Genomic DNA, 26871 nt, shown 5'->3' with positions numbered 1-26871 from the left:
ATTTTTAAAGTTTGAATTTTAAAAAGCTCCAAAAACCACAATGTGCCAACAGTGGTTATCTGATTACAATCGCCAGTTTCAAAGTCGGAGGTTAAGCTCGACCATGATGAGTACAGAGCGGATACAGGGCCCAAGTTCATCCCAGTGGAATGTTTACCGTTGGACTTAGAAACTTTTATGGAGAAAAGTGATCATCAAATTGTCTGGGTGGCAAGTTGGCTCCGAAGCAGGAGTCTACGATGACAAGTTGCTGAAAAGTAGGGACCTGGTGTGGTCATCGACGAAGGTGGCAAAGCTGCAAACAGGTGAAGTCCATGCCCAGTAAAGCCTCAACATTAATGGGAAGATGCTCAGTGTCAGTCCTGATGAAACCCTGTATGTTGGGACTTGAAAACGTTTCTGGAAGTCAGATCTCCATTAGCGAAGCAAACCAGCAAGCTGCTGGTCCTGGTCTCCATCAGTTATCAGGCAGAAAGCTGGCAGAGGGTTTCTAAGTTCCTCTTCTTGCAGTTTGGAGAGAGGAGCCAGCCAAGGGTTCAGAACCTGGCAGGCACCACTCGGAGGTTAGGACTCATTCCAACACAGACCAGCAGGTCCAGTTGGTCCTGGTCAGCTGGGCAGATACAGGCAACGGGTCTTGAGAAGCTTGTAGTTTCAGGGTAGTTCAAACAGGAGGTCAGCCAACTGACCCTTGGAGTCACTTCTGCAGACCTAGGCTCAAGACAAACAGGTCCAGTCTTCAGGTTCTTCAGACAGCAAAGCAGTCATTCTTCTGAGTCTTCACAGGTCTGAGGAGGGATCTGTGGAATCCACTTTTGTGCCCAGTGAAAGCCTGTGGATGAAGGACAAGTCTCTCTCCCTGCCCACAGCCCAAAAAACAGTTCTGGAAAGTTCCTCTACCACCTCTGGGTTTGGTGCCATCCTGACTAGAGAGAAAAGGGGAGGCAAGCCTGTGTGTGTGAACTTCATATGCCATTGACAAGGTAGGTATGCTTTGAAGTTCAGAAAAGGGCTGGCCACGGTTCCCCAGGCCATCCTGTCAAGGGAGGGGTCAGCTCCCCACTCCCAGGGCCCTTTGTACACTGTCTGGGGGTACTACACATCTCACCACAGGAGAGCTAACAGGATCAGGTGATAGCTGGACACTGCCAGGAAATGCAATTGGTTTTAGGCAAGAAAATGACAACTTTCTAAAAGTGTCATTTCCAAAATAGTAATATACAATCGGACTTGACAATTAATTTGGATTTTAAATTACTAATAAAACAAGTCCTTCAGCCTTTTTCTAGCTGCTCCCAAGCTGAATTTAGCACTTATTAAAAGTAAGAATGTAAACCATTGTTAGCCAATGGGAGAACCAGCCCTGCCCTCTGTAAAAGATAACTTTGTAGGATTTTCACTGCCAGGACAAGTAAGACATAAATTATACACGTAAGACATAAATTATACGTGTCCTACCTTTTAAATACCATGCATCCCTGCCCTATGGGCATTTAGGGCCTACCTTAAGAGTGTGACTTATACACATAAAAATGAAGGATTATGTCTGACAAAAGGTTGTTTTACCAGGTTGGAACAGCAGTTTCATAACTACAAACCTAGGATGCTGTGGCAGGCCTGAAGACATGTTTTACAGTGCTACTTTAGTGGGAGGCACAATGAGTGCAGCAGCCCACTAGTAGCATTTAATCTATAGGCCCTAAGTACATGTAGTACCATAAACTTGGGATGTAAAAGTAAATCAAATGTGCTAAGTAGATATATGTTCTAAGTAGATATGACATTTCTTACCATGTTTAGAAGGGAAAGCATACTCACTTTACCACTGCTTGGCAGAGGTAAAGTGCACAGAGTTCTGTGGACAACAAAAAAATGATTCAGCAACAGATGGCAAAAATCTGGGGTTAGCCTGCTGGAAGGCCACATTTCCGAACACAGACTTATAAGAAACTGTCAGCACTTACTGCTATCTTGCATTTCCAGTTATTGTCCTTCCTTTTATAACTCTTCAGGCCTCAGGCCAATGTGTGACACTGGCCTCTGGAAGTGGAGCCTTGCTTAGGATCTGGTAGTTTTTGCCCACACAAGCACATCAGTAAACAGTATTGGGTTCATCTTCTGAAACGTATTAGTGTAAACATGTATACAGATTCCACTTGCACCCAATTTTACACTAGGGCCTGAATGTTATTGACGGCATTAGTCTCAAAATAAGGGCCAGGTTTAAATTTTGGGGTAAGGGTACTCTGCCACAAAAGTGATGGATATCCCGTCTGACTAATTATATTGTACTTACCCATCCGCAAGACTCTAAATCTGGCCCTAAATTATGCATCCACTGTAAATGCATACTGTCTGGACCTTGCAGAGTGAGCAGCATTCCTTTACTCAGGTGAAGGTACACACCCCTTTCTATATTTATATTTAGATTTTGTTTCAGTAAATGCCAATGCCACTCCAACTGTGCTATAAGCCACCAGTGCTCTGATAAGGGGTGGAACACATGCTTGTTCTGTTTACCCTTTTTGTAATATCAAAGTTCATCATCAACGACTATGTGTTTGTGCAGCTCCTTGCCACAGACCTACCAGTGCCACTTGGAAGAAGGCCAGGTAGCAATGCCTTACTGTAGGATGTGAATGCATTCATCTACCCGCATGAGAGCAGGACGGTACATTCTCCATACAGCAGTGACATACTTTCTGCTCTGTGTATCAAATTGACAGCAAAATGCGCATAATGAGTATTTTGAGGATAATGTGTTCACAACACAAAGGAATGAGAAGAAGCGGAGGAGCGAGAGAGAGAAGGGGGAATGGAGGGGTGAGAAAAGGGTAAAACAATAGTGGGCAAAGAGGAAGAGAGAAAGGAGTGAAAATAGAGAACATTCCCTGGTGATGCTACAACACTGTCTGCCAGTGGTGGCTGCCACTGAACAGGTGTGGTGGGGGGAGGAGGGGATGAAAAAAGAAAAAAAAGCACTTACATTTTTCCTATGGAGACAGGTTCGTCTCCTCCGTCCTCGTCCAGGAAGCGCACAGGCTCCAATTAGCCACTCATGACGCTGCTGTCACCAGCATGACAGCAGGGCTGTGATCGGTGTGAGTGGCCTGGTTCGGCACTCACAAAGGAAGTGGCACCCTGTGCGCTTTCTCCTCCCAGCTGTGCAATACAGCCAGGAGAAAAAATGCAAAATGTACATGTCTGTTTGGCCGATCCAATACAGCCAGCCAAACAGACATGCACACTTACGGTACACAAACCACTCCTCCTTCCAGCAATGCCCTGCCCTAACCTGGCCCAGCTAAATAATAAAATGATAATTATGCCTTGTTATTATCATTTTATTTTTCCTTCCCCTTCTGCTGAAAGCAGTGGGGCGACGCTCTTCAGCGGAGAAGCCACCCCTGATGTCTGCCAGTGAAACTCGTAACCTGTAGTGCTGCAAATATGTCTAAATTGAGGAAGATTATGCAACGTTTTTTTTCCGACCTCTGAACGTCTCCATTCATTAAAGCACAATCATAGAAAGAGGACAGGGTATAAACAGTAGAATGATACACCAGCTCTGAACTTGAAAGCTGTTGGGGAGACCATCATAGAAGAAAGGAATCTCTGCCTGGAGCAGCGTGGGTGCTTCCACAACGTCCACATACGCCCCGTCCCTCTTACTTTGCCTCTTTCCAAAGACGTGGTTGGATTGCACATCAGACCACTCGTCCACACAGGGCCTCATGTGGTTTTGTAACTTAGCTTTGCAAATGTTTAGGCACAAGTCGAATTGTGCAGTCTCTTACCGCAGTGTACGATAAATAGCATGCAATGTGTCAGTTTTCTTTTTGATAGACCACTATGTCCCCCTATTAATTTGTGTTTACTTAATAGATTTTTCAAAATATTAACTTGCATGTCCTGCATAGGTGCCAATATTTTTTTGCTTGAGTGTGACATCTCCATTTTTTCGGTGTGCTTGTGTCTGACAGTGTCAGATGTGACACTCTGACTGACACGCTATTGTGAATAGAATGAGGCTGTTATGTCCATGAAAGAGGATACAAATACCTACTTTGTGCAAGATAATGGTGTGGAAGTGGCCTTAAAAAAGCCCAGAATGTAAAGTAATCTTAGCAGAAAAGCAAGGTGAGACCAAAGGTTTCAGTCACCCAGCACAAGAGACTGCTTATCAACTATATCATGGGTTTGCCCGTGCAAACACACAACACATGCAAACATTCATGTGCTTGACCAGAATTTCAAATTTTGCAGATTGTTCTTTTTAGTTTATTTTTGCAGCCTACAAGACCTATAACATCAGTGTATTATAAGCGAAACCACTATGATCTGGTAATAGCATTATTTGAAGAGAATGAAAACTACAATTCGCAGAATCCATTATGTTGCTAAATGACCACACTTGACTGGGCCAAGCATTTCACAATAATACCATAAGGCAACTTGATTATCAACAACACTGATCCTCTCAGCCAAGAGGATGAAAGTTGCAGCTCTTGGCAGTCAGTGCTGAAGCTACTGAGCTGTTTTTCCATAAATATGTATCTTGTCAGTAAAATTCAGCAACAGTCCACAAAACCCCCAGATGTTGCTTTAGTGAAAGAAATTTAAAACAATCTCTTTGAAACAGAGCCTATGATAATGAGACGAAGCAGCACAGACCGACATCAATATGTGATGCATTTTACGAAACATTCTTCCTAGGAAACAACTTTACTTTTAAAGACAATGTTACACTTTTAGCATTGTCATAACGATCAGAACATATTTGATTTATGTGACTACATTTTTCTTCACATTCAAGTTGCAAAGCCTCCACCAACGTGAATTGTATCAGCTTTTTAAACCTGATAAACAAGTTGACAAATTTACTTTTTCATGATGGCTGTAGATGTTTTTTGTGGACCAGGTTCTTCATGTGCAGCAGCATTGTTCGTCTCGTGACTGCGTCTCAGAGCAGCCTTAGGGTCATGTGAAAAGATGAGAGGGACTCTGGAAGACTCCAGGCATCCGGTCCCTAAGAGGGAGACACTACTGAAAGTCACTATACTCCTTCTGACAGCCACTTGACTTCCGCGGGTGAGTGCAGGGCTGCCACTCGACTCTCTGTGGACACATTTTTTTTTCCTGAGATGGATTCCCAGCAATTACTTTGCAGGGAAGGTGATAGTCAATATCAGGTTTTTAATGGCAAAAGTGCAGGTCAAGTAATGCAAGTAGCTTATGCAATCAGGGGGGGTGGCGTAACGAAGTTTAAGGGGGTCCCCCTGCAAAGTACCTTGAAGGAGTCCCCTCCCCCCCATACCCAGTCAGAAGCCTGCTGCCTGTGCATAGGGTACTTTGCTGAGGAGGTCCCCTGGAGCTCGTCTCCCACCACATCGCATGGGCGGCGGGGGCCTTTGTTACGCCACTGGGGCTAAAATATTTGCCTGTTGGCCATAAGTAAGCAGCAGTGCGGGCAAGCAGACAGTTGATTTCAGCCTTGTCAGTTTCCACTCATTTGTGTAACTTTCTTCAAATGTTGTGGGGATGCAGAGACTTTATATCTGTAAATCTAACTCATGATGCCATGGACACAGTGCCATCCCGGATAGTCATTATGTTCACACCCATCACGCGTCACTGAGACACGCCACATGGTTCGCTCAGAGAGAGTCAGAGGCTGGGCTCAGCTTGACTAACCCCAAAAGAAGTAGTTCCGGCCAGGGGCGCAACTAGCCCTGAACTTTGGGAGGAGGGGGCTATTACATAAAGCGGCACTAGTGGAGCTACCGTTTCACACAGTGCGGGAAGAGACATTCTCAGAACCAGTGTATGAGCACCCAGTGCCAATATGTCTGCCTTCAATGTACTAATACATTAAAACAGCATTTATGAATGACTATATTTTTAAGCATGGACACATTAAAGCCAAGTGTACTGGCTTTGCTAATAATTTCCACTCAAACACTTGGGGAGCATATTTACGAGATTGTTACACAGTGCAGCAAGTAGCCTTGTTGCGCTGCACTTTGTGACAGGAAAGGGACAGGAATGTGCTGTATTTAAGTCAATACAGTGCATTCCTGCCTTTTCCCCCCGCTGGCAATCTAGTGCCAACGCGGGAAACACTTGCACCAGGGGGAACCTTCCTGCACAAAAACAATACCCTAAGGCTTTTTTCTTATATGAAGAGGAAAAAACGAAGAGAAATAAAGACATTTCTCCTCAATACGCCTCAGCGGGGGAGGCATATGTTTTGGGCACGTTCCCAGGTCTACCACTTCTGGTAAATCTGGGAATGTGTCAAAATCCATGGATGTTGCATGGTAACACCCATGCAACACCCATAGAAATGCCTCCCTTAAGCAGAGTAATCCAACACCGTGATTTGTGCTGTGTTGCATTACTTGAGCTTTTTGAAGCCGCTCTGGGCCATGTAAGGTGGCCTTGTGTGGCTTCATAAATCTCATTTTTCAGCTGTGTCACTCTTACACCACGTTGTCTGCTGCAAGATCGATGCAAAGGGGATTGTAAATATGCCCCTAAGCACTGCTGGAGCTTCAAGGCTATCCACCAGACCGGAGAGTAGCAGATGTCTGCAAGATGATTTGTACCAAGTGAATCTTGTGCCTGTGTGCATGTCTGACACACAGAAAAGAAAACCTTATCATAAAAGTGTATTTTCTTACTAAAAACAACCTCAGACACATAATGAACAAATGTTTTAGGGAAAAAAAAGATGTTTTTTTGAGGGGATCCCCAAAAAAACACAAGAAAGTACTACAACGAGAAAGAGACTTATATGAACCCAATTAAAGGTGTGGCACATATACTGGGATAGAGAAAATGAACTAGGGCTTCTATGTAAATGTTACAAAGTGACGGGTGTTCACAAAGAGCCCAAAAGGAAGGGGCATTGACGGAGAGGAATAAGTGGGATAACTTCACAGTGCAAAAACATGTATGAGTTTATATAATACAGACTTAGCCGGAGAGCAACAGAGTGTTGTATATTACAGGCAGTGATGGAGACAAAGTAAGACTGTGTACATCTGATGGGAGCCTAAATCTTTAGGCTATACACAATTACACTTCATCACAGATTAAGTGATTTGCTCAGAACTGAACAATTTTCAGTCATGATCCGAGATAGATTCAAAGCTAGGTTCCCAGGTTGACTTAGTCATTATACAGGAGTCGCACCTTAATTACATTTCAGTTTTTTGTCTGACGTTTAAGTTTCGGGTTTGTCTATATGTATATATACTATGGGTTGAAGTGTAACGTGGTATTTATCATAAATATTCATGTATTTCTTAACAACATAATACTTTATTAATAATGATGTATCTCCAGTGTACCATCAGGGTGGAATAGAGATTGTGGCCCAGATGATAAGTACATCTCTTTTTCACTGTGGTATTATAAAATAGTATACAAAGGGTTGGTGAATCTTTTCTTTTTCAGTCTTAGGCCTTCCAATGCTTTCTTCTCATGGCTATGCGCTGTTGTGGCATGAAATCTTTTAAAAACATGCACCCCATCCTTAATTTAATTTAAAAGATTTGTTAGAAAGGGGAGCAATTTCTCAAAAGCCTTATAAACTTCGATGGGGTTACTATCACTCTGCTGGCTTTCGCATTAGCCATGTTCTTGAGGGTGCCAGCCATTTCAGAAGGCTCAATCTTTTTAGTCAGAGTGCATTTTTGGGTATTAGAGAGATACGGTAGCTAAACTTGAGCACTGAAGTACTGCTCCAACTCAAAGGATGATACCATTTGAGTCGCCTTATAAATCCACCTACAGTGGCAAAAGAACACCTCGGCTACCTTGCGGCAGTCATCTTCTATCGCCCAAGTAGCGGGATACTGCACATGAGTAATTAACTGTCTACTCTTCTGGGTTTTGGTTGTCCATGCCAGGAATTTCCCCACGTGTTGGCTCTCCTCATAGAGATTCTGCTGAAAAGCTTTACTGCCTGTAATCTCTTCTTACAAGAGAAAATTCCTAAACTTGTGTTTAGCGACCTGATCTGGTATTTGTGACCAAGCTATAGAATGGGCTTTTAGTAGCCTTGTGAATTCACTCAGGGCAATAGCTAAAGCTGCTTGGAGGTTCTGAATTTTATTTGAGCAGGCCCAGCCTAGTCTAACTTTGTAAGATATCACTTGTTCCCTGAATGCGACCTTGAACGCTTCCCAGACCATGAAAATTGAGGTAGTACTGACTTTAAACTAAAAACAGACTCCTGAATGAAACCCCTCATATTGCTTAACCAATTTTGTTCCACAAGCAGCGATTTATTAAATTGCCTTCTGGTCAAGTTGGATGTACCCATCCTTAGAAGAAACACGTATTGGCTAGAAGGATGTAGTGATGCTGATCTTGACTTTGAATAAATGGTTGAGAAGACTACATACAAAAGAGTGGACTATGCTTATGGAAGTTTTCCATTAGAAGAAAATCTGGTGGCTTTTCTTCCTTTGTGAGCATCCAGTGTTATCTTTGATATTGTGTGTGTGTGTGTGTGTGTGTGTGTGTGTGTGTGTGTGTGCGCAACCCAGCCACCTTGCTCCCTTTTTTTCATGATTTTTCTGTTTGTAACTTTTTCATCCTAGAGTTTCCACTTTTTTACTCTTGTTGATCCTTTGATTCCATTAGCTATTGACTATATCAACCATTTATAAAAGCAAAGGTTTTAATCTGTCATTCTAATATCAAAAAGGAACACATTGACAAGTCAATATAAATATTTTCTTAGTTTTAAATTTTGGTTGTCTTCTTGTTTTCCTCCTGTCCATTATTTGCTAGTTTAGTTCAATCACAATATTTTGATTCATTTGCCATCACAAGTTAATTTTTTAGCTCTCCGGCAAACGTTGTGTTGTACTTGGAGAATTCATCCTGTCTTTCATTCTGCGTAATAAAACCATATGTACCACCAATTCTCTTCAGAACTACAACAGTTATGGTACAGAAGCAAAAAGAATATGAAAAAATCTGTGATTCTCAATTTTTCGTCAAGGATGTCTTCAGTGTTTTATTCATTGAAGTCTATACACCTCAGTGCTCTTGGAAGATGCATCTGCTTTTCATTCCTCCTTGATGGTTCAGCTTTTTCCCAACTGCATTCCAGTAAGCCCAGAGTTGGACTTTGTGTGTCTTTGCAGCTCATGTGTTTCTCTAAAGTAGGTTGTGTCTTCTCCTCACGCTCAGCACCTGGGCAAGCATCTTACCATACGCTGCTGCGTAAGTGTCAGTGTATCCGCAGCCACGGTTACCCAGAGGGGAGATAACTGACCTGTGTAGAGTGTTGTCCTAGGAAGATGGTGGTTGAGGGCTTTAAGGATGTCAAACACAGATGTTTTTCTTTGACCTCAAAACATAGTATCACTGATGGCATAGGCTTGGCTAGCCTTAAATATATGCCTATTAAACATGGTTGCTTTTCAAGTGATTGTTGCTGGACATTCACAATTCAAGATGATGGTAATGTATTTTTCTGGGATGGCGTTGTCTGTTTGAATCATATATAAGGAGGTATACCTTAAGGTGAAGGCATCACAACACATCTGTTCCCAGAATTTTTATCCTGTTGATTGCCACTTAGCTTCTACATCAGGAATTCCTCTGGATCTTCTTGTTTTTGGAAGTCTTATGTTGGTCTCTTTTTCAAACTTTGATTCATGGTGGTTTTGGAGCTTTTTTTATCCATTCCTGAATTATCTAACAACTGCAAGAAAGAATTAAATATAGGCAGCCAGATAGTGCCACTTTTACTTAACATTCCTGTTAGACTTTTTTGCTTATGCAGTGTCATCCCCAATCTTTTTGCCTCCTGCGTCCTATTTTTTTCTGACCTGTTGCTGTTGGCTTTTGAACTCTGAGCACTTTACCACTGCTAACCAGTGCTAAAGTGCATATGCTCTCCGTGTAAATTGTATGTAATTGGTTTATCCATGATTGGCATATTTGATTTACTAGTAAGTCCCTAGTAAAGTGCACTAGAGGTGTCAGGGTCTGTAAATCAAATGCTACTAGTGGGCCTGCAGCACTGGTTGTGCCATCTGCATAAGTAGCTCTGTAATCATGTCTCAGACATACCACTGCAGTGTCTATGTGTGCAGTTTTAACTGTAAATTCGATTTGGCAAGTGTACCCACTTGCCAGGCCTAAACCTTCCCTTTTCTTACATGTCAGACACCCCTAAGGTAGGCCCTAGGTAGCCCCAAGGGCAGGGTGCAGTGTATGGATAAGGTAGGACATATAGTAATGTGGTTTATATGTCGTGAGAGTGACATACTGCCAACTTCGTTTTTCACTGTTGCAAGGCCTGTCTCTCTCATAGGATAACATGGGGGCTACCTTTAAATATGATTGAAGTGTAGATTCCCCTAGAGAGTAGATGGACATGTGGAGTTTGGGGTCCCTGAACTCACAATTTAAAAATACATCTTTTAGTAAAGTTGATTTTAAGATTGTGCGTTTGAAAATGCCACTTTTAGAAAGTGAGCATTTTCTTGCTTAAACCATTCTGTGACTCTGCCTTGGTTGTGGATTCCCTGTCTGAGTCAGTTTGACAGTTGGGTTGTTTTTCACCTCGCACTAGACAGTGACACAAAGGGAGCTGGGGTGTAACCTGCATTTCCTGATTAGCCATCTCTGCTAGGAGGGAGGGGTGGAGTGGTCACTCATCTGAAAGGACTGTGCCTGCCTCTGACAATGCCGACTCCAACCCCCTGGTGTGTGTCTGAGGCCTTGCCTGGGCAAGGCAGGATTTCACAAGTAGGTGTGAGTCCCCTTTGAAGAAAGGTGACTTCAAAGACTAAAATGGGTATAAGAAGGGCACCCAAATCTATAGACTTGACAAGCACTTCTGGAACCAAGAGGGACCTCTGCCTGGAGAAGAGCTGATAGCTGAGGAAGAAGTGCTGCCCTGCCTGTGACTGTGCTTTGTGGAGCTTTCCTGCAGTGCTGCTTCTGACAGAGTAAGAGGGCAAAGACTGGACTTTGTGTGCCTTCCATCTTGTGAAGAAATCTACAAGGGCTTGAGTTAGAGCTTGCCTCCTGTTGTTTGAAGTCTCAGGGACAGCAAAGACTTCTCTCTGCCAGCACCTGGAGTGTCTGGAGAGACTCCTGCTCCGACAAGTGGTGCCCAATCCAGTCCCTGGGCCCTTGAAAGAAAAGCTGGTGGAAATCCAAGGAAATCGACTTCGGACGAATCCGGACCGACGCCGCTGCTGAATCCGGTAACGCCGCCTGCACCTGACGCCGTGACCTTCGCTGGAACGCAACACTCTTCGCAGGCCCGACGCCGCTGCAGCCCCGCTGAAGTCCGCGACTCCGTGGAAGTCGCCGCACCACGTCGTGACTGACGCCACTCAAAGTGCGTGGATTCAACGTTTCGCACAGACGCCGCGATCCCTGACTTCGCGCATCGGTTTGTTTTCACTCTTCACCAAAGGTACTGTACTTGGGGGTCTACGCGACTCCGTGTCCGGCGCCGCTGGTGTCGGCTTGTTGGGAACGACTCCGTCACGACGCTGTGTTAACATCTCATCGAAGCATTTTTGTTTCTAAGCGCTATTTTTAGTTTAATCTTTAAAAATTCATAACTTGACTTGTGTATGTCGGATTTTTCTCGTTTTGGTCTTGTTTTGTTTAGATAAATATTTCCTATTTTTCTAAACTGATGTTGTGTCATTTTGTAGTGTTTTTATTAAGTTACTGTGTGTGTTGGTACAAATACTTTACACCTAGCACTCTGAAGTTAAGCCTACTGCTCTTCCAAGCTACCAAGGGGGTAAGCAGGGGTTAGCTGAGGGTGATTCTCTTTTACCCTGACTAGAGTGAGGGTCCTTGCTTGAACAGGGGGTAACCTGACTGTCAACCAAAGACCCCATTTCTAACAATTCCCCTGTAGGGTCACTGGACTTGATGGCACCACAGGTATAGTAAGCACATTCTGCAGCAGGTTTGACATTCCAGGAATAAAAGGTAATGTTTTATTTTTTGTCAAAATTCATTGTTTCTTCTCCGCTTTCTTCTAAACGTACCCCTTTATAAAAGGTCAGACTATAAGTATTGCAGCAATGCCCCGCAGTGATGCATTGCACTCACAATGATAGCATAGCTAGCAGAGATGAGCATGGTCACCAGATACCTGGCCAAAACTTGGGGATCTGTTTCCTATCATCCATGAGGGGAAGAGAACAGAATTGGTATGGTTTGTCGTTCTTCCAGGCAGAAATTATCTCAAATTAGGAAGAACTCTGCTGCACCATGGGCAAAAAGTCAGCTAACACAGTTACTGGGCTGGAGAGAGCCTGCACACGCTCCCAGTCTGCCTGGGAGCGCTTTGGCTGGGCACTCCGAGCCAATCCTAACCCTGCTTTGAGCAGTGTCAGGATTGGCCGCAGGGAAGGCTGGGAGCCTGTGCCTGTCTACTGGCAACACGATGAGGGAGAGAGGAGCGGCGTGGCGCTGGAGAGGAGGTAATATTTTTTTATTATTATTATTGTTTTTAATGTTATTAATTCCCCCCACCTACAACCACCCCCACCACCCCTGCGCGTCACCCCTCCCCCAGGAATCACTGCGAGCCGCTACTGGGGCAGATCCAGACTCTTACAATCAGCTCCTGCAGAGGAGATCGAAACAACAGTCCCCAAGGATGTGAAAATCCATACAGAATTTAAAAGCCCCACACTTTGAGGCCTACAAGCATATGGGATACTTTTAAGAATCTTTTGAGCCATCTTTTTTATTTTGTTATTATTACTATAGTCATCATTATTATTTTGCTTTTCAACCAAGACAGCATAAGTAGAAAAGATTTGCCCCATACCATTGCAATAACAGTGCCAGCAATGAAATCGAACTACTGTTTTTTTTTATAAATATTGTAAACTGCTTTCATCATAAATAGTGAAACATGACTAACTGCAACGTAAAAAAGAACAGTTTACATAAATTGATTGCGATAAGAGCTATTAGCTAGTCTTGTCTTGAAATACATGAAAAATGTGGCTCCCTCCACTTTCTGTCAACCTACTCTAGAAACCTGGAAGAGCTGTTTTTCACCAGAAATCTGCATGCAAGAAAAATGGTTAAGGGTGGCTTCTGTTTTTCAAATACCTCTCTATGCAGTTGCAGACGCTGCCTCGTGACTGGTGATTCTCCTCACAGCAGGGTAGTCCCCCAGCCTGGAGTACTCACAACATAGGCACAAAGAGGTGTGACCTACTATCTGCTCCTGGCTATGAACAACACAAAGACAGTGATCAGGAAAGAGACAAAATGGTGGTCTGAACAACAGGGACTACAGCTTCATTCACCCCCACCATCTACCAAGTAGTAGTGCTACGGGAAGGACCTAATCTGATTTCTATAGGACCCTTTTCTCCTTTGTCCTCACTCCATTTTAAAACCCTATCCCTTTAACCTAACATTAACCTCAAACCTTGTCTGGAGTAGCATGCTGTTTGCTGTAAAGCTCTTAAATGCCTCGTCAGGAGTAGTAAGTGCTATACAAATATATATAAGACTCCAGTAGGGAATCCTGGCGAATGGATCCCCTTAGTGAGGTGTGAAGAGACGGCTACTTCATTGATTGGGTTGTTGCCTATGTGCACAGAAAGAACCAAAGACAAAATAAAGGAATGAATGTGTTGCAACATGTCTTACTCTCAGCTCTGTCTCCCTTATATATGATTAAACATGAACTTACATCACAAGAAATGATTCAAACTCCATCCTAGATTTGAATCTGTTAATAATGCTGTCTGGTTAGTCTGCCATCTTGAGAAAGCCTACTTGTAAGTGTTTTCCATGCCTGCTTTCACAAATTTCTGGTGTTTGGAGATGGGAGAAAAAGTGGCATCTCAGTATTGTCCATTTAAAGCTGCATTCTGGACACATCCGCCTTACATGCGTTCCACTTCAGGAGACTTACAGAAAAAGGTTTTGGGTGATCACGAATGTAGAGAGGCCACAATGTTCTGGGTCGTGCATGTGGTATGTGTTCACTGATTGATGTTCCAGGAGCGTTCAGACCTGCTGCAAGAGGGGCACTATGCCGTTTCTTGAACACATGCAACCTTTTGCAGGATTTTGACATGACTTTTGGCAAAGATGCAACAGAATATAGTTTGGATTACTTTCTTAAATTAGATGATAGCAAATATGACATTTACTGTTCCTTGTAAAGACATTAATTATCTGTTTCATCTGGATTCTTCCTCATACGCGTATTAAATTCTCAAAATGTTCACAGAGCTTCTGGCTCAACAAATGTAGTTGGTAGTACCTAGGTAGGACTGGTAATATGGAAAAGGTTAAGAGCTCTGTCTGTTTGTCTGATAACTACAGCATCTATGTGGCATTATGTCTAATTTGTTTCCACAATTCCTCTTTTAATTGCCAGTGGCCGTAGGGGGTACAGGCATCTTATCCTGCTATCCAAAATACTGCCACTTACCCCCATCCCTCCCTACCATGTGGTGCCTCCACTCACAGTGAGAACCAAAAGAGCACATATGTTCTCCCAGTGCATATCTCAGCATATATTAGGTTGGCCCCATCCATGTCCAGCGCAACCATGAAAACCGACCATTCCACACTGCCTCAAAGACGGACGGGAGCTAATACCGAATACCCCATTCTTCTGTTTCATTTGCTCCTTGACTAATCAAGCATCTTGTGCTAATAAGCATTGCACAGTTCCTCACTCCTTCTATCCTGAAACACAGTTTTTAAACCCTCTCATAGGAAGTCCATGTAAATCACAAATCAGAGGTGGTGGCAAAATGGAAGTGGAGAGTCATCAGTAGTCTCGTAGGTGGCGGCTGGGATGGGGTAATGGGTAAAGTCGTCAGTAGTCTTGTGCACCGCTGCTTGAATGGGGTAACAGGTAGAGTCACCAGCAGTCTCGTAGATGTCCTCGGGGATGGGGTTAATGGATAAAGTTGTCAGGAGTCTCCTGCATAGTTGCTCGGACGGGGGTAATGGGTAGAGTTGTCAATGGTCTTCCACATGGCTGCTGGCATTGGCAGGTATTGCAGGGAAATTGTCAGTGGTCTTACTGGCATTTGCAGGCTCCCCCAGCTTTCCTTTCGTGATGCATGCTGCATAAACAAACTGTAAACTTAGCATCCTAGAAGAGTGAATTAATATTAGTCTATCCATTTTGTCTTCAATTGACCTGTGTTTGTTGCATGCTTGTAAAAGGTTTTAAGATGATACTGTGCTCACCTTAAACTGTGATTATTGGCTCTTCCTCGCTGAACTTCATCAAGTTTAAGATCTGTTATTCTTTCCATTTCTTTTGTTTCAGGCCTTTCCTCAAACAGCAAAGAATGTATTTCATATTTGCTCACATGCTGACTTCTGTTTCAGTCTGGCTGACGATAATTCTTCTGATACTCGTCAGCCTTTTCCCAGAGATTCTTCTAATTATTTTCAGCAATTTGAAACGATCTGATCAAAAGGTAAGTGAAAACATGTCAGGGAACTTGACACCTAGAAAATAAAAAATAAAAACAAATCCGAGTGCGAGATAATATTAGAATTATTTTTGAATGTTTATCATACATTCCTTCGGCCTACTTCCTCTAAATGGTTATAAAACTCCTTGGTGACTTACAATATCCTTATAATGTACGGCAGGGCGTTGTGCTTTGTCCCTTATATATTACCCACCTTGCCAATTTGGAATAAGGGAAAATGAAAACATTGATATATTTTGCTCATGCAGTAGATCGAACTTACTTTACATGCCTGCCAGCACTCTTTGCAATGTTTGCATAAATTCCAAGATATATTTCTTTTCTCTTGGCATTTTTTTGGATCGCCACAGAATCTGTAGGAAGAACGCCCTGGCAAGTCCTACTGTGCTCCTGATAAATAATGTGTACTGCACTTTTAAGAACCTTCCTGTTTCAGGACGTGATCTATAATGGGCGGTGGCCATCTGTACCTGTGGCTTACATTCCCACAACCCCCATACTGGAACTGCTGTTTGGTGGGTGAATACGATTTGTGATCAGATCTCAGACATTTCTGTTATTGCAGGAATTTGCGCTAAACACTGAACAGATTCTCATGTGTGGCCTCAGTATCCTGGTTTGGATTCTCCTACACAGTCTGAGTATCTACTGGAGAATTGTGGCTATTTACATTTTTCCAACATGGGGAATTATCCTTAAGGGCAAGTGCTGTTGATTATTCTGTTTTATGATATTTTGATAATTTGGTGTGAAATTAAATTGGTTAGGACTTTGTGTCCACTTGAGTGTGGTTCATTCAAATAGTGCACAGAAACATTTGTCTGAGAGGCAGTAGAGGCTCTCGGAATGGGAGTTTCAGTGAAGAACTTCTCCACCAATGACTGCAGATGGCCTTCTAAGCGAAGTGGGATTTACTTCTTTACATTTGGTCTTTTAATTCCCAGACTAGAACTCATGTGTGTCTATCTAACTATCTGTCTATCTACCTATCTATCTATCTATCTATAGATAGAAACACACCCCTCCGCCTCTCCTAAAAATGTGGATTCCTTTTTGACAGTCACTCGCCCTGCACTGCTCCAGTCTGATGGCATTACAGGATCATAACCTTTATGATTGTCTGCTTCCAGGTTTTAATAAAAATATATATTTATTTTAAGAAAAATACATCTCCCAGCCCAGTGGTCTCATACTATAGAAACTGCCACATTTGGCAACGCATATTTCCAGCCCATAAGTGGCACTGAGAATGATTTGTTCAATTTAAAGATGACCATCAGTGACAACTCTGGTCCAGTCCTATCTTCTTTCCATTTCCTTCTCTGGTGTGTTGTGGTCATCACTCTCAGTTGTATTGCATAACAACCTTCAGATAATGGCGCTTCCCAGTACAACAGTACCACACTCCCACCATCTGGCCACTGGTGTTGCCGACCACCACTCTGGCACCACTCCTATCCAGGTGGCTCAGCAGGGTTCTCTAGTTCTCCCTCAAACTGTGGCCCCTGCTTTGCCAATCAGCTCTGCTCTCAACTCCCCTCAGCCAATTTCTTCACATAGCAAAGTCAATCTGAGGAAGCCTCCATCTGCGCTCTTGGGTCTGTCGAATCCTCTTGCCAGCCAGCTCACTAGTCCCAAAGCAGTCTGGCAATCAGGTCTTTCACAATGGTAGTACAGAGAGGGGATAGGAGGCCTTGCTGACAGCTAGTTAGTTAACTCGACCTGCCTCCATTGCCTCTGGCAAAAACTAGATACTGCTACTTTATCACGATGCTGGTCATGCCCCTGTAAATTACAGATGTAATGGGGACGCTTAGGGTGTGGCCTCGATTCATGTGAAAAAGCACTGTTACTTACACTACCATTGTCTTAAGCCTTCCTGAAGGATACGTGGTCTGATTCATTTAAAGAGGGGCTGGAAAAGAGATATCTTTACTATCCTTGTTTGCCATATTAACAGTCCATGATGACTCAACTCTTTGTTGAGTTTATTACACAGGTTTGGTGCCGGAGCACATGCAGTGTGGCCTCAACCTGCATTATAGAATAAGGAATCAGTTCTAAGATTGTAAATATGTTATTAATAATAGAAGACATATTTCTAGAATGTAATGAATCAACATTATGTATGTCCAAGGAGATCAAATATATTAATTTGTAAGTATTAAGTATAACTTGTGTACAGGTAAGTGTCTTGCTAGAATCACATCTCCACTTTTGCCTGCACTGATTTTCGACTATTCAGCTAAACATTTTTTTCTGCATTTCTCTTTGCTTACCACCTTTCCCTCTCTTCTACTATTGTGCACTAGGTAAAAAGATACCTTCCTTCCTCTGGGATTTCTACTGTCTTCATGCTCTCTCAAACTTCCAGCAGTCACAGTTTCTCTTGGAATGATTAAGGTGACATACTTTCTTAAAGACTTCTGATTGCTTTCCTATACTTTTACATCTCTGGTTGGACATATGGTCCCTGACTTCCAATTAAATAAAATAAATGTCATCTATGCATGTTTCCTTTTTCTCAATCCCTTCCCTTGTATATACTGCCAGCAACTGTTGAGCTATTACATTTTGAGAAAGCGTAGCTTGTTTTACTTCTATACAAAATCATTTTTGCTGATGACCCAAATCTCTGTGTGGATATTTACATACTTGTAAAGCACATACCCTTCATGGATTTGCTTGCTTTGATCTTCAAAAAGAAATTAAGAGTTTGTTTCTCTGCCACTGTTACCGCTATCAAGAGTAACACTATATATATATATATATATATATATATATATCTCAAAACAATGCCCTTTCAGGGTTAGAGTGATGCATAAATTATGCAAAAAACAAAGGAGAACTCTGGGAAGTTCCCAAATTTAGGTGGAGAGCAGCTCTAGTAAGGGGCATCCTGCAACACCAGCGACACTCTAGATTTGCTCACCTCAAATGTCTGCTTATCTAGCAAAGTTTTTAAGCATAGGATCAGCACAGTGCAAAGTCTTTTGCCATTTGTACAGCAAAATCTTTAAGCATAGGATTGACACAGTGTCATCCTCGCCGAGCTGTAAAATAACAAAAGCCATTTACCACTCCAGGCACAGTATTACAGCTTTGGACTGGTCAAATACCGTCCAAGCCAACCTGGACTGAGTAAAGCAACCCCTGACACGTGTTTCGCTCTCATTAGAGCTCTTCAGAGGGGTTTAGCTTTGTCCAGACACAAGGGAGCACCCAGTATAAGTCAAAACAAGGCCCTTTCAGGGTTAGAGTGACGCATAAATTATGCAAAAAAACAAAGGAGAACTCTGGGAAGTTCCCAGCGTAGGATCAGCACAGTGCTATCCATGCAGAGCTGGATAATGACAGTCTTTTGCCATTTGTACAGCAAAAAGCATAGAATTGACACGCAAATACCAGCTCTGGTTAGCTGCATGCAGATGTGAATTTCTTCTAAGAAGCTCTATTCTTATTTTTCTCACATTTCTCAGGTTAAGTTTCCTGGCACAGTCCACTGTAGATTTACCAAGTATGCCTAACAAATAATGTTTGCAGGGAAACTGGCGTGTTTATGGCCAACTTTACAACTAGATACATAGACTATTGACTTTGTATGCCAAAGGGACTGCTTGACCAAATAATTTGTAAAAAAAATTCTTGTTTTAGCTATTCGTTAGGACATGCTTAACTCCCAAATCAGATGACCTTCGTCTTGGATACATTTACCTATAAACTCTTACTCACCATTGTAAACATATATGGGAACAGAGTGTAACCATAAGGAATTCTTATATTAATGATTCAGAGGCATAGGGGATTATGTCCAGTTTGACCGTCTTGTATGCCTTTCAAAATTACTGGGATAATTATACCAGGACACTGATTTTTACCCCAACAATATTTGAGAGTTGATTCGCCAGCAAGGCATATTCCACTGTATCAAAACCACCAATAGATTCAACTTACTTACTTAGCATAGCCAGGTTTTCCTCACTCCTTGACATAAGCACAGTATGGGTAGCTTGACATCAGTAAATTGATGGCAGGTTAAGTGCCTCTGGTGAAGAGCTTGCTAGAGAGTATAAAGGATCTGGAATCATTCTTGGGGAGTGAAACATGATTGATGGGACAGCGGCATAATGGTACCAGTTACCCTTAGATCGTGTATTGTTTTCTCCTCCTCATGCCACCTTCATCTCACATAAGGTCAGATGCAGAGCCTGGGGTACCACAAGCAAGACTAGTGTAGCACCTGCTCGGTCTGTTCTCTTCTGTTTGGTGTCTCTACGTTTTAGGTGCAGAAAGCTGCCTCAACACAAAAAAATCACTTGATACACAATATTCACATAATGGATAAATGATGGATCCAAGTCCTGCAGTTTCTTCAGAAAAGCTATTTAAATTAGAAATGATATAACTTTTAATGTCCATTAAACTAAACAAATGAAAGTTTATATCATATCTAATTGATGTAGCCCTTAATGATTTGAACAGTTGAGCTCGAGCTTCACCTCGAAAACGACAACCGTAAAATATTATTCAGACTTGCTTCAGGATAAGTGTCCCTGCTGACAAATGTGGAATTGTGTGAAGAAGTCTATTTAAGAAAGAACAACAAAAAAACTGTGTATTGCATTTACTAGTGCTTGCTGTATTTGCAGTAAGTTACAGCTTTGCGCTCATTAGGATGCTACAAGATACTCTAAGTATTTCTCAGTGTATGTTTTGGTACGCTGATTGATTATTAATAAGTAACAGTAAGTGTAATTTAGGGAAGGTGCTATCGAACTCTAGGCGCTTTCCTGCAGCACTGGCTGTCTCCACTAATTGCCTCCTGATTTGGTGGTGTATGTTTTCCTGTGGCTTCATGAAGAGGATTGGAGCTGTAAATAAAGTTTAGTAAATGCAGGTCCTTGCTGCCTTGGTGTTCGGTTAATCCTGCTAACTTAGTAAATGTGTATGTGAACTCAACATGACTGTCAACACACCATGCCAAGTGAACGCCGCATGTGTTATTGGGTCCCATTGTCACATACAGTACCGCTTGTTTATTTTTCTTCAATATGAATGGAGGACTAACCTCACAGCAATGTTATCACCAAGGGGACATGTGTACATCATGTGGTTGTTTGATGTTAGTATAGTTGCTCACCACTGTAAAAGTTAAACCACTCGTGTGCTCTCACCTTTGCAGAAAACGTCGAGCAGCATTGCAGCCAGATCTGCTGTTCGACCTCTTCTTATGCGCACGTTCTCTGATGAGTCTAATGTTTTGTGACAGGTACCCGTTGCTGCTAAAGATAGGGGGGAGCCTAATGCCGTCTGAAATCTTCACCCAATCAAAAGCGCCTCTCTCTCTCGTCTTCTGGCGTGGATTCCTGCTTCTTTGCTTACAATGTATAGATTTAATGCATGCGGGGTGTATAAGTAGATTTAAATTATCCCTTTAACCTCTGAAGACGTCAAATAAATTCAAAAGATTGTGAGAGATTGAATGTTGCTTAATATGAATAATCTAGAACGAAGTATGTCTAGTTGGGGATGGCTTTGCCACAGGTCAAGCGTTGCTGACTTATCACGGCCTGGTGCTTTGGATCAGCACTGGACGTCCTTTTCAGCACAGCCAATGACTGCTATCGCAATAGCAGAACCTTTAATGAAAAACATTAGAAATAATTTGGTGTGTGCTTTAAAAGAACGCCTATTGCGTGACGAGATCAGGGTGTCCCACACAGGGCCAAGAGGCCTTCGCAATGATGTACTTGAAAGATATCTTGATAAAATACATTTATTTTGAGCGCATCGAAGTATAAATTTGTTACACAGTTAGTGGCTGTCCTGGAAATCTAGCACAAATGTGGCTCGCTGGAGCTACACGGGACAGCCCTTGACCTAATGTACCTCGGACCGACAAAACATTTCACTATCAGTGGTGGCATGTGATCCAAATCCAGTGGCAATGCTGTTTCCCCAACTACATATTATTTCGTATATAGGTATTTTAAATATATTGATTGCTGTTTGTCGTGGGTTGTGTGTGGGAAGGGGAATCCGTAGTTCTAAATTCAAATTCAAACGAGTGTGTTTTCTAATCATATATCTCCTTATGCTTCCAGTATTTAGCCCCACCATTGTGGTCACATGTGACTGTAAATTAAGGGTACAAGCATCACTGACTTATCCAGGAGTGGCTGTTCCGGTTGAACGAACAAGTTACTAGTTTGCACCACATGACAAAAAACACTATGAAGGCCTTGTTATTGTGATTGCAGAAGGTCACTGTTGGACACCGGATCTTATGTTGAGGATTAGGCCACTGCTGAGGCCCAGCTGAGGCTCCAGGAGGCCTACAGGATCAGATAGAAACCCTCAGAGAACAATGGTTAATCAGTGAAGCAAACCAAAGTCCTCCTCGAGTTATTAGCGTAGGACCGATCAGAAGAGCGAAGTCAAGCTATCAGGCTCCAGGGCAAGCCGCCAGTAACTCAGTCCGAGTCCGATAATAAATGGGGTCCAAATACAATCTCCATCCTTTATGAGGCATCTCCATGACAGTTCCATCCAGGTAATTGCCAGGGTAATAAAAGTTGTTCATCCAAGGATGAAGTTGGAAGTATTGTCCAGGAAACGCCCCATCCACCTGGACACACCGCTCCCCCAGGTGTCTCCCTTTACACTGTCAGCAACATTCCATAACAATGTAACCCGCCTTGGAAGGTACCATTCACAGCTGGGTAATCAACTTACCACTGCAACCCCGAGAACTAATAACTTGTGTTTCTGTAGTGCCTACCGAGACAGTTTCAGTCGTTTTGTATTGCTGTATATAACAGCTTTTATTGATCCTCACCCCAATTAATTTGCAAACATTTTATTGGTGGAGTACGTGGCTTTATTGTTCATTTTCCGCCAGACAGGGTGATTGTGTGGGAAGATTGTGATGATGCTCTGAAAATGAGGTAAGTGTACATGCACAGCTCATGTGTATAAGGCAAGACATGGCAGCCGCCATGTGTGCCACAATTACGTAGAAGGGAACGGATTGCCTGCCTTAATAAAAGGCTTGGCCACGTGCTGCAGGTGGGTGGTGGGAACGTATTACTCAACTATGACTGGAAAAAAGGTCTTGCGCTGCCCTATTTTGAAAGTTATAAATCAGTCTTAGGGAATACTGACGTGGGATATTAAAATCTAGTGTAACTAGAGGCATGTAAGGAAAGGGTTTGTATGCATGTCCATTTAGGACAAGAAGTGGTGTGTCAGCTCTTCAAATGAATTGCCAGCGATCAGTATGTGGGCCACTGTTAATGAATGGCTTTATTTAGAAACCTACCACACAGCTGTTCATTCAAGGGCATATACTCAGATCCAAAATGTCTGGATGCTCAAGTCTCCTATTGAGAGACTAGCTGCTTACAGCTGTCAGTATATCATGGGATAGAAGTGGGGCCTCAAATTACTCCATCAGTCTTCTAGTTTCCGGTTCCATTCTACAACTTAAAGCCATTGTCTTTGAGTACGACCATGGTAGTACCGTATGTGTCTGCTCTGAGCTTGTTACATAGTTTAAATGTTGTTGTTTTTTTGTAATTTTATATAGCGCAACCTCAACCCACTTGACCTGAAGGTATTGGAGCGCTTTAGATAAGCATCATCTACGTTAGACACTGGGAGATAAAGTTATTTGCCCGGAATCACAGGCTACTGAGGCGACTTACTCAAAACTTGTTTCGCAGTTGCCAGCTCTGGCCTTGACTCCACGCCCTCTCCCCTAGTTAAAGATGAAGTTGCGTATCCTTTCAACTTTTATGTTTAGGGTCCTGATGTTCATTGATTCTCGTTTACTATTACATTACATATTTGATTTGTTCAGTTTCACCTTTGTTTCTGTAGATTCCTTGAGTTAAGCGAGCCTAATACGCTGTTTATTTTCTTACAGATCAGGCACTTGCAGAAGCCATTCTTACTTTCATACAAGCATTCTGAGAACCAATGCACCCTGGAAATGCATCCGAAAAACTGTACCTTCAACTAGGGCAAAGTCGCCTTGTACGTCTGACGCCACCATTTCACACAGTGGAAGTTTTCACCCACATTTCAGTTATTTAACAAACGATATATTCTATTTCAAGGCAACCTGGAGCAAAGCATTTAGCTAAGAACTTCTTAAAAAGTCTAACACTTGAAAGAAATGCAAAAAGAAAGAACCTATGCATCTGATTTTAGGTCGGTTTCCGGAATTAAATCGAGAAGTAGTGCTCAACTTTATACATTGCTGCGTCATTAAAAAGAACTAGGAAGAAGCCTTGCCTGGATCTCAACAAAAGAATTTAATATTATTTGATCTCAAGAGCAGCTCACACTAGTGAGAGAGCGGGCTCTTCCCGCTTGTGGTTCAATCTCAGTGACCATCAGTGCCTGGATGCAGTTGACTTTATCATCACAAGTGTAATAAACTAACAACAATGCAGTTGTCATCCACCAAACTGACTCCACAGCAGACTCGCAGGACAATGTCTAATAATGCATGTGGCAACTGAAATCAGGCTTCACTTGCTGCATTTAAAATGTATCCAGCTTAAATATTTGCTCATATTTGCCAAGAGTTAAAGAAAAGGGTTCTCTAGAACCCAGTTACATATTATAGGTCCATTTGGCCTGAGCCTTTGGTCAGTGCATGCAGGCTACTTTTTATATTTTACCGAAAAATAACTTTTTGTTGCGATGGAACTCGGTACAAAACTATTTGTGTCAGAATACCCCTTAAATTCAGTTATCTTCACAGGCAAAATGTGTGGCAACATAGAATAACCTTTGTTGAAATGCTAATGCTACATTTTCATTTCCCATTGGTGCGGTGTCATTTCACCGTGGAGCTCCCTGCCTTGTAGTTCTCACTTCAAACTCATATTGCGCAGTTTCCGACCGCGCGTGATAACCTGCTATATGCTGCAATATCGTATGATATATCTTACTATGCATGCAGCCAGTAAAGCAACTCACGACCATGTGATGCTTCGTTTGGCTACAAAGGATTCAGTGATAGATAATCTAGGATTACACCTAGTCATCCTTGCTCATACTCATTTTGTTACTAAGCAAATATTGCATTTACACAGTATTATATTGATCTGTTTATGGATAATTCCTAACATGAGTCATTACCTACAGCGGACATTGTGCCGCTAGTGGGCGGAGTCTGATTTACTGAGTCATGGCTGGTGGCATGTGGTGGCCAGCCAGCCATTAAAGTTGCACTGACCTTGGAAATTTGCTGAACCTTAGTTTATATGTGAGTGTTTGCCAGAGACATTTTTATGGTTTACTTTGATGTGTCGGTGTAGTAGAGGGATTAAAGGGTCGAATGTGATTGGTAGACTGACGAGCAGGTAAGTGCCAAATATTAACAGTGATAAAGCCTTCTTTTCAGGTCAATGCCAATACAGTTGTCATCAAACTGTTTACCGTTTATAAATTAAGCTGTATTTCTGAACAGTTTGTTTGTTAACTGCTGCAAGGGGTTCTGCTGTGTTACTAGCCAATCCTTCCAATATAATTGCCATTTTAGTGGAAATTCTAAATTAGATTGTATAAAAACATGTACACTTTATTTTTTAACATTTTATTGCGGCGTTCTTTGATCATGTGCACTTCTAATCAACGTGCCTAATATTTATTACGTTTTTTATATAGGTTTTCTGATTTCATATACATTGAATGAACAAGTCGTCTTGGGGGAAAAATCAATGTATTTGTCTTTTCGACACTCTCTGTTGTTAATTAACATTGTTACTGCTTTCTTTTTAACCGTCATTAGCACAACGTTTGACTCAGCCAATCAGATTGTTTGGAATGTTGACACTGACGTTCGTTGTATGCCTGCCAGCTACTTGTCAGTGGCAGTGACAAGAAACAGGCAGATTTAGTGGGCAGGTTTTTTCTGTATGTTGGATAAGATTAGGGGATAAGCGCTAATAGCCTTATTGCTTAAATGTTGTCAGACGTAAACACCTGGTCATTGCTTTTCCCTCAACAAGCATCATTGGCTCAAGCCCGTGCTTGCTGGTGGGCAATAAAGAGCACTTAGCACCCCGTACAGAAGTCAGAAATGCTTAAATAATGTCTAGTGTGCATAGGAGAGGAAATAAGTTCTCTAATGGTAAAGTAAATTGTTTGCCTTCGTATATTAACACAGTTTTTTGTTATGTTACAATATTTCATTTTGCCAGTAAACCTAAACATTCCATTGTATACAGGGAGTGCAGAATTATTAGGCAAATTAGTATTTTGACCACATCATCCTCTTTATGCATGTTGTCTTACTCCAAGCTGTATAGGCTCGAAAGCCTACTACCAATTAAGCATATTAGGTGATGTGCATCTCTGTAATGAGAAGGGGTGTGGTCTAATGACATCAACACCCTATATCAGGTGTGCATAATTATTAGGCAACTTCCTTTCCTTTGGCAAAATGGGTCAAAAGAAGGACTTGACAGGCTCCGAAAAGTCAAAAATAGTGAGATATCTTGCAGAGGGATGCAGCACTCTTAAAATTGCAAAGCTTCTGAAGCGTGATCATCGAACAATCAAGCGTTTCATTCAAAATAGTCAACAGGGTCGCAAGAAGCGTGTGGAAAAACCAAGGCGCAAAATAACTGCCCATGAACTGAGAAAAGTCAAGCGTGCAGCTGCCACGATGCCACTTGCCACCAGTTTGGCCATATTTCAGAGCTGCAACATCACTGGAGTGCCCAAAAGCACAAGGTGTGCAATACTCAGAGACATGGCCAAGGTAAGAAAGGCTGAAAGACGACCACCACTGAACAAGACACACAAGCTGAAACGTCAAGACTGGGCCAAGAAATATCTCAAGACTGATTTTTCAAAGGTTTTATGGACTGATGAAATGAGAGTGAGTCTTGATGGGCCAGATGGATGGGCCCGTGGCTGGATTGGTAAAGGGAAGAGAGCTCCAGTCCGACTCAGACGCCAGCAAGGTGGAGGTGGAGTACTGGTTTGGGCTGGTATTATCAAAGATGAGCTTGTGGGGCCTTTTCGGGTTGAGGATGGAGTCAAGCTCAACTCCCAGTCCTACTGCCAGTTCCTGGAAGACACCTTCTTCAAGCAGTGGTACAGGAAGAAGTCTGCATCCTTCAAGAAAAACATGATTTTCATGCAGGACAATGCTCCATCACACGCGTCCAAGTACTCCACAGCGTGGCTGGCAAGAAAGGGTATAAAAGAAGGAAATCTAATGACATGGCCTCCTTGTTCACCTGATCTGAACCCCATTGAGAACCTGTGGTCCATCATCAAATGTGAGATTTACAAGGAAGGAAAACAGTACACCTCTCTGAACAGTGTCTGGGAGGCTGTGGTTGCT

The 26871-nt window shown here is 42.4% G+C and overlaps 1 protein-coding gene across 4 annotated transcripts in view; it reads left to right on the top strand.

Annotated features, from left to right (window-relative positions):
• ATP11C (ATPase phospholipid transporting 11C) overlaps positions 1 to 25583 on the top strand; it is a 589522-nt gene extending 563939 nt beyond the window's left edge. For 2 of the 4 annotated variants that reach the window (XM_069212454.1, XM_069212452.1), the window contains exons 28-29: positions 15329 to 15482; positions 23428 to 23655. In XM_069212454.1, the coding sequence (XP_069068555.1) occupies positions 15329 to 15482; positions 23428 to 23523 (250 nt within the window). In that variant the 3' untranslated portion in view covers positions 23524 to 23655. Of the gene's footprint in view, positions 1 to 15328; positions 15483 to 17812; positions 17904 to 20682; positions 20770 to 23427 lie in introns of all 4 variants that reach the window. The other 2 variants (XM_069212455.1, XM_069212453.1) reach the window with 2 other exon arrangements.
• Positions 25584 to 26871: the final 1288 nt, after the last annotated feature.

This window comes from Pleurodeles waltl, chromosome 2_1 (assembly GCF_031143425.1).
Source record: "Pleurodeles waltl isolate 20211129_DDA chromosome 2_1, aPleWal1.hap1.20221129, whole genome shotgun sequence".
Classification (NCBI taxonomy): domain Eukaryota; kingdom Metazoa; phylum Chordata; class Amphibia; order Caudata; family Salamandridae; genus Pleurodeles; species Pleurodeles waltl.
This window is presented reverse-complemented; position numbering and strand designations above follow the sequence as displayed.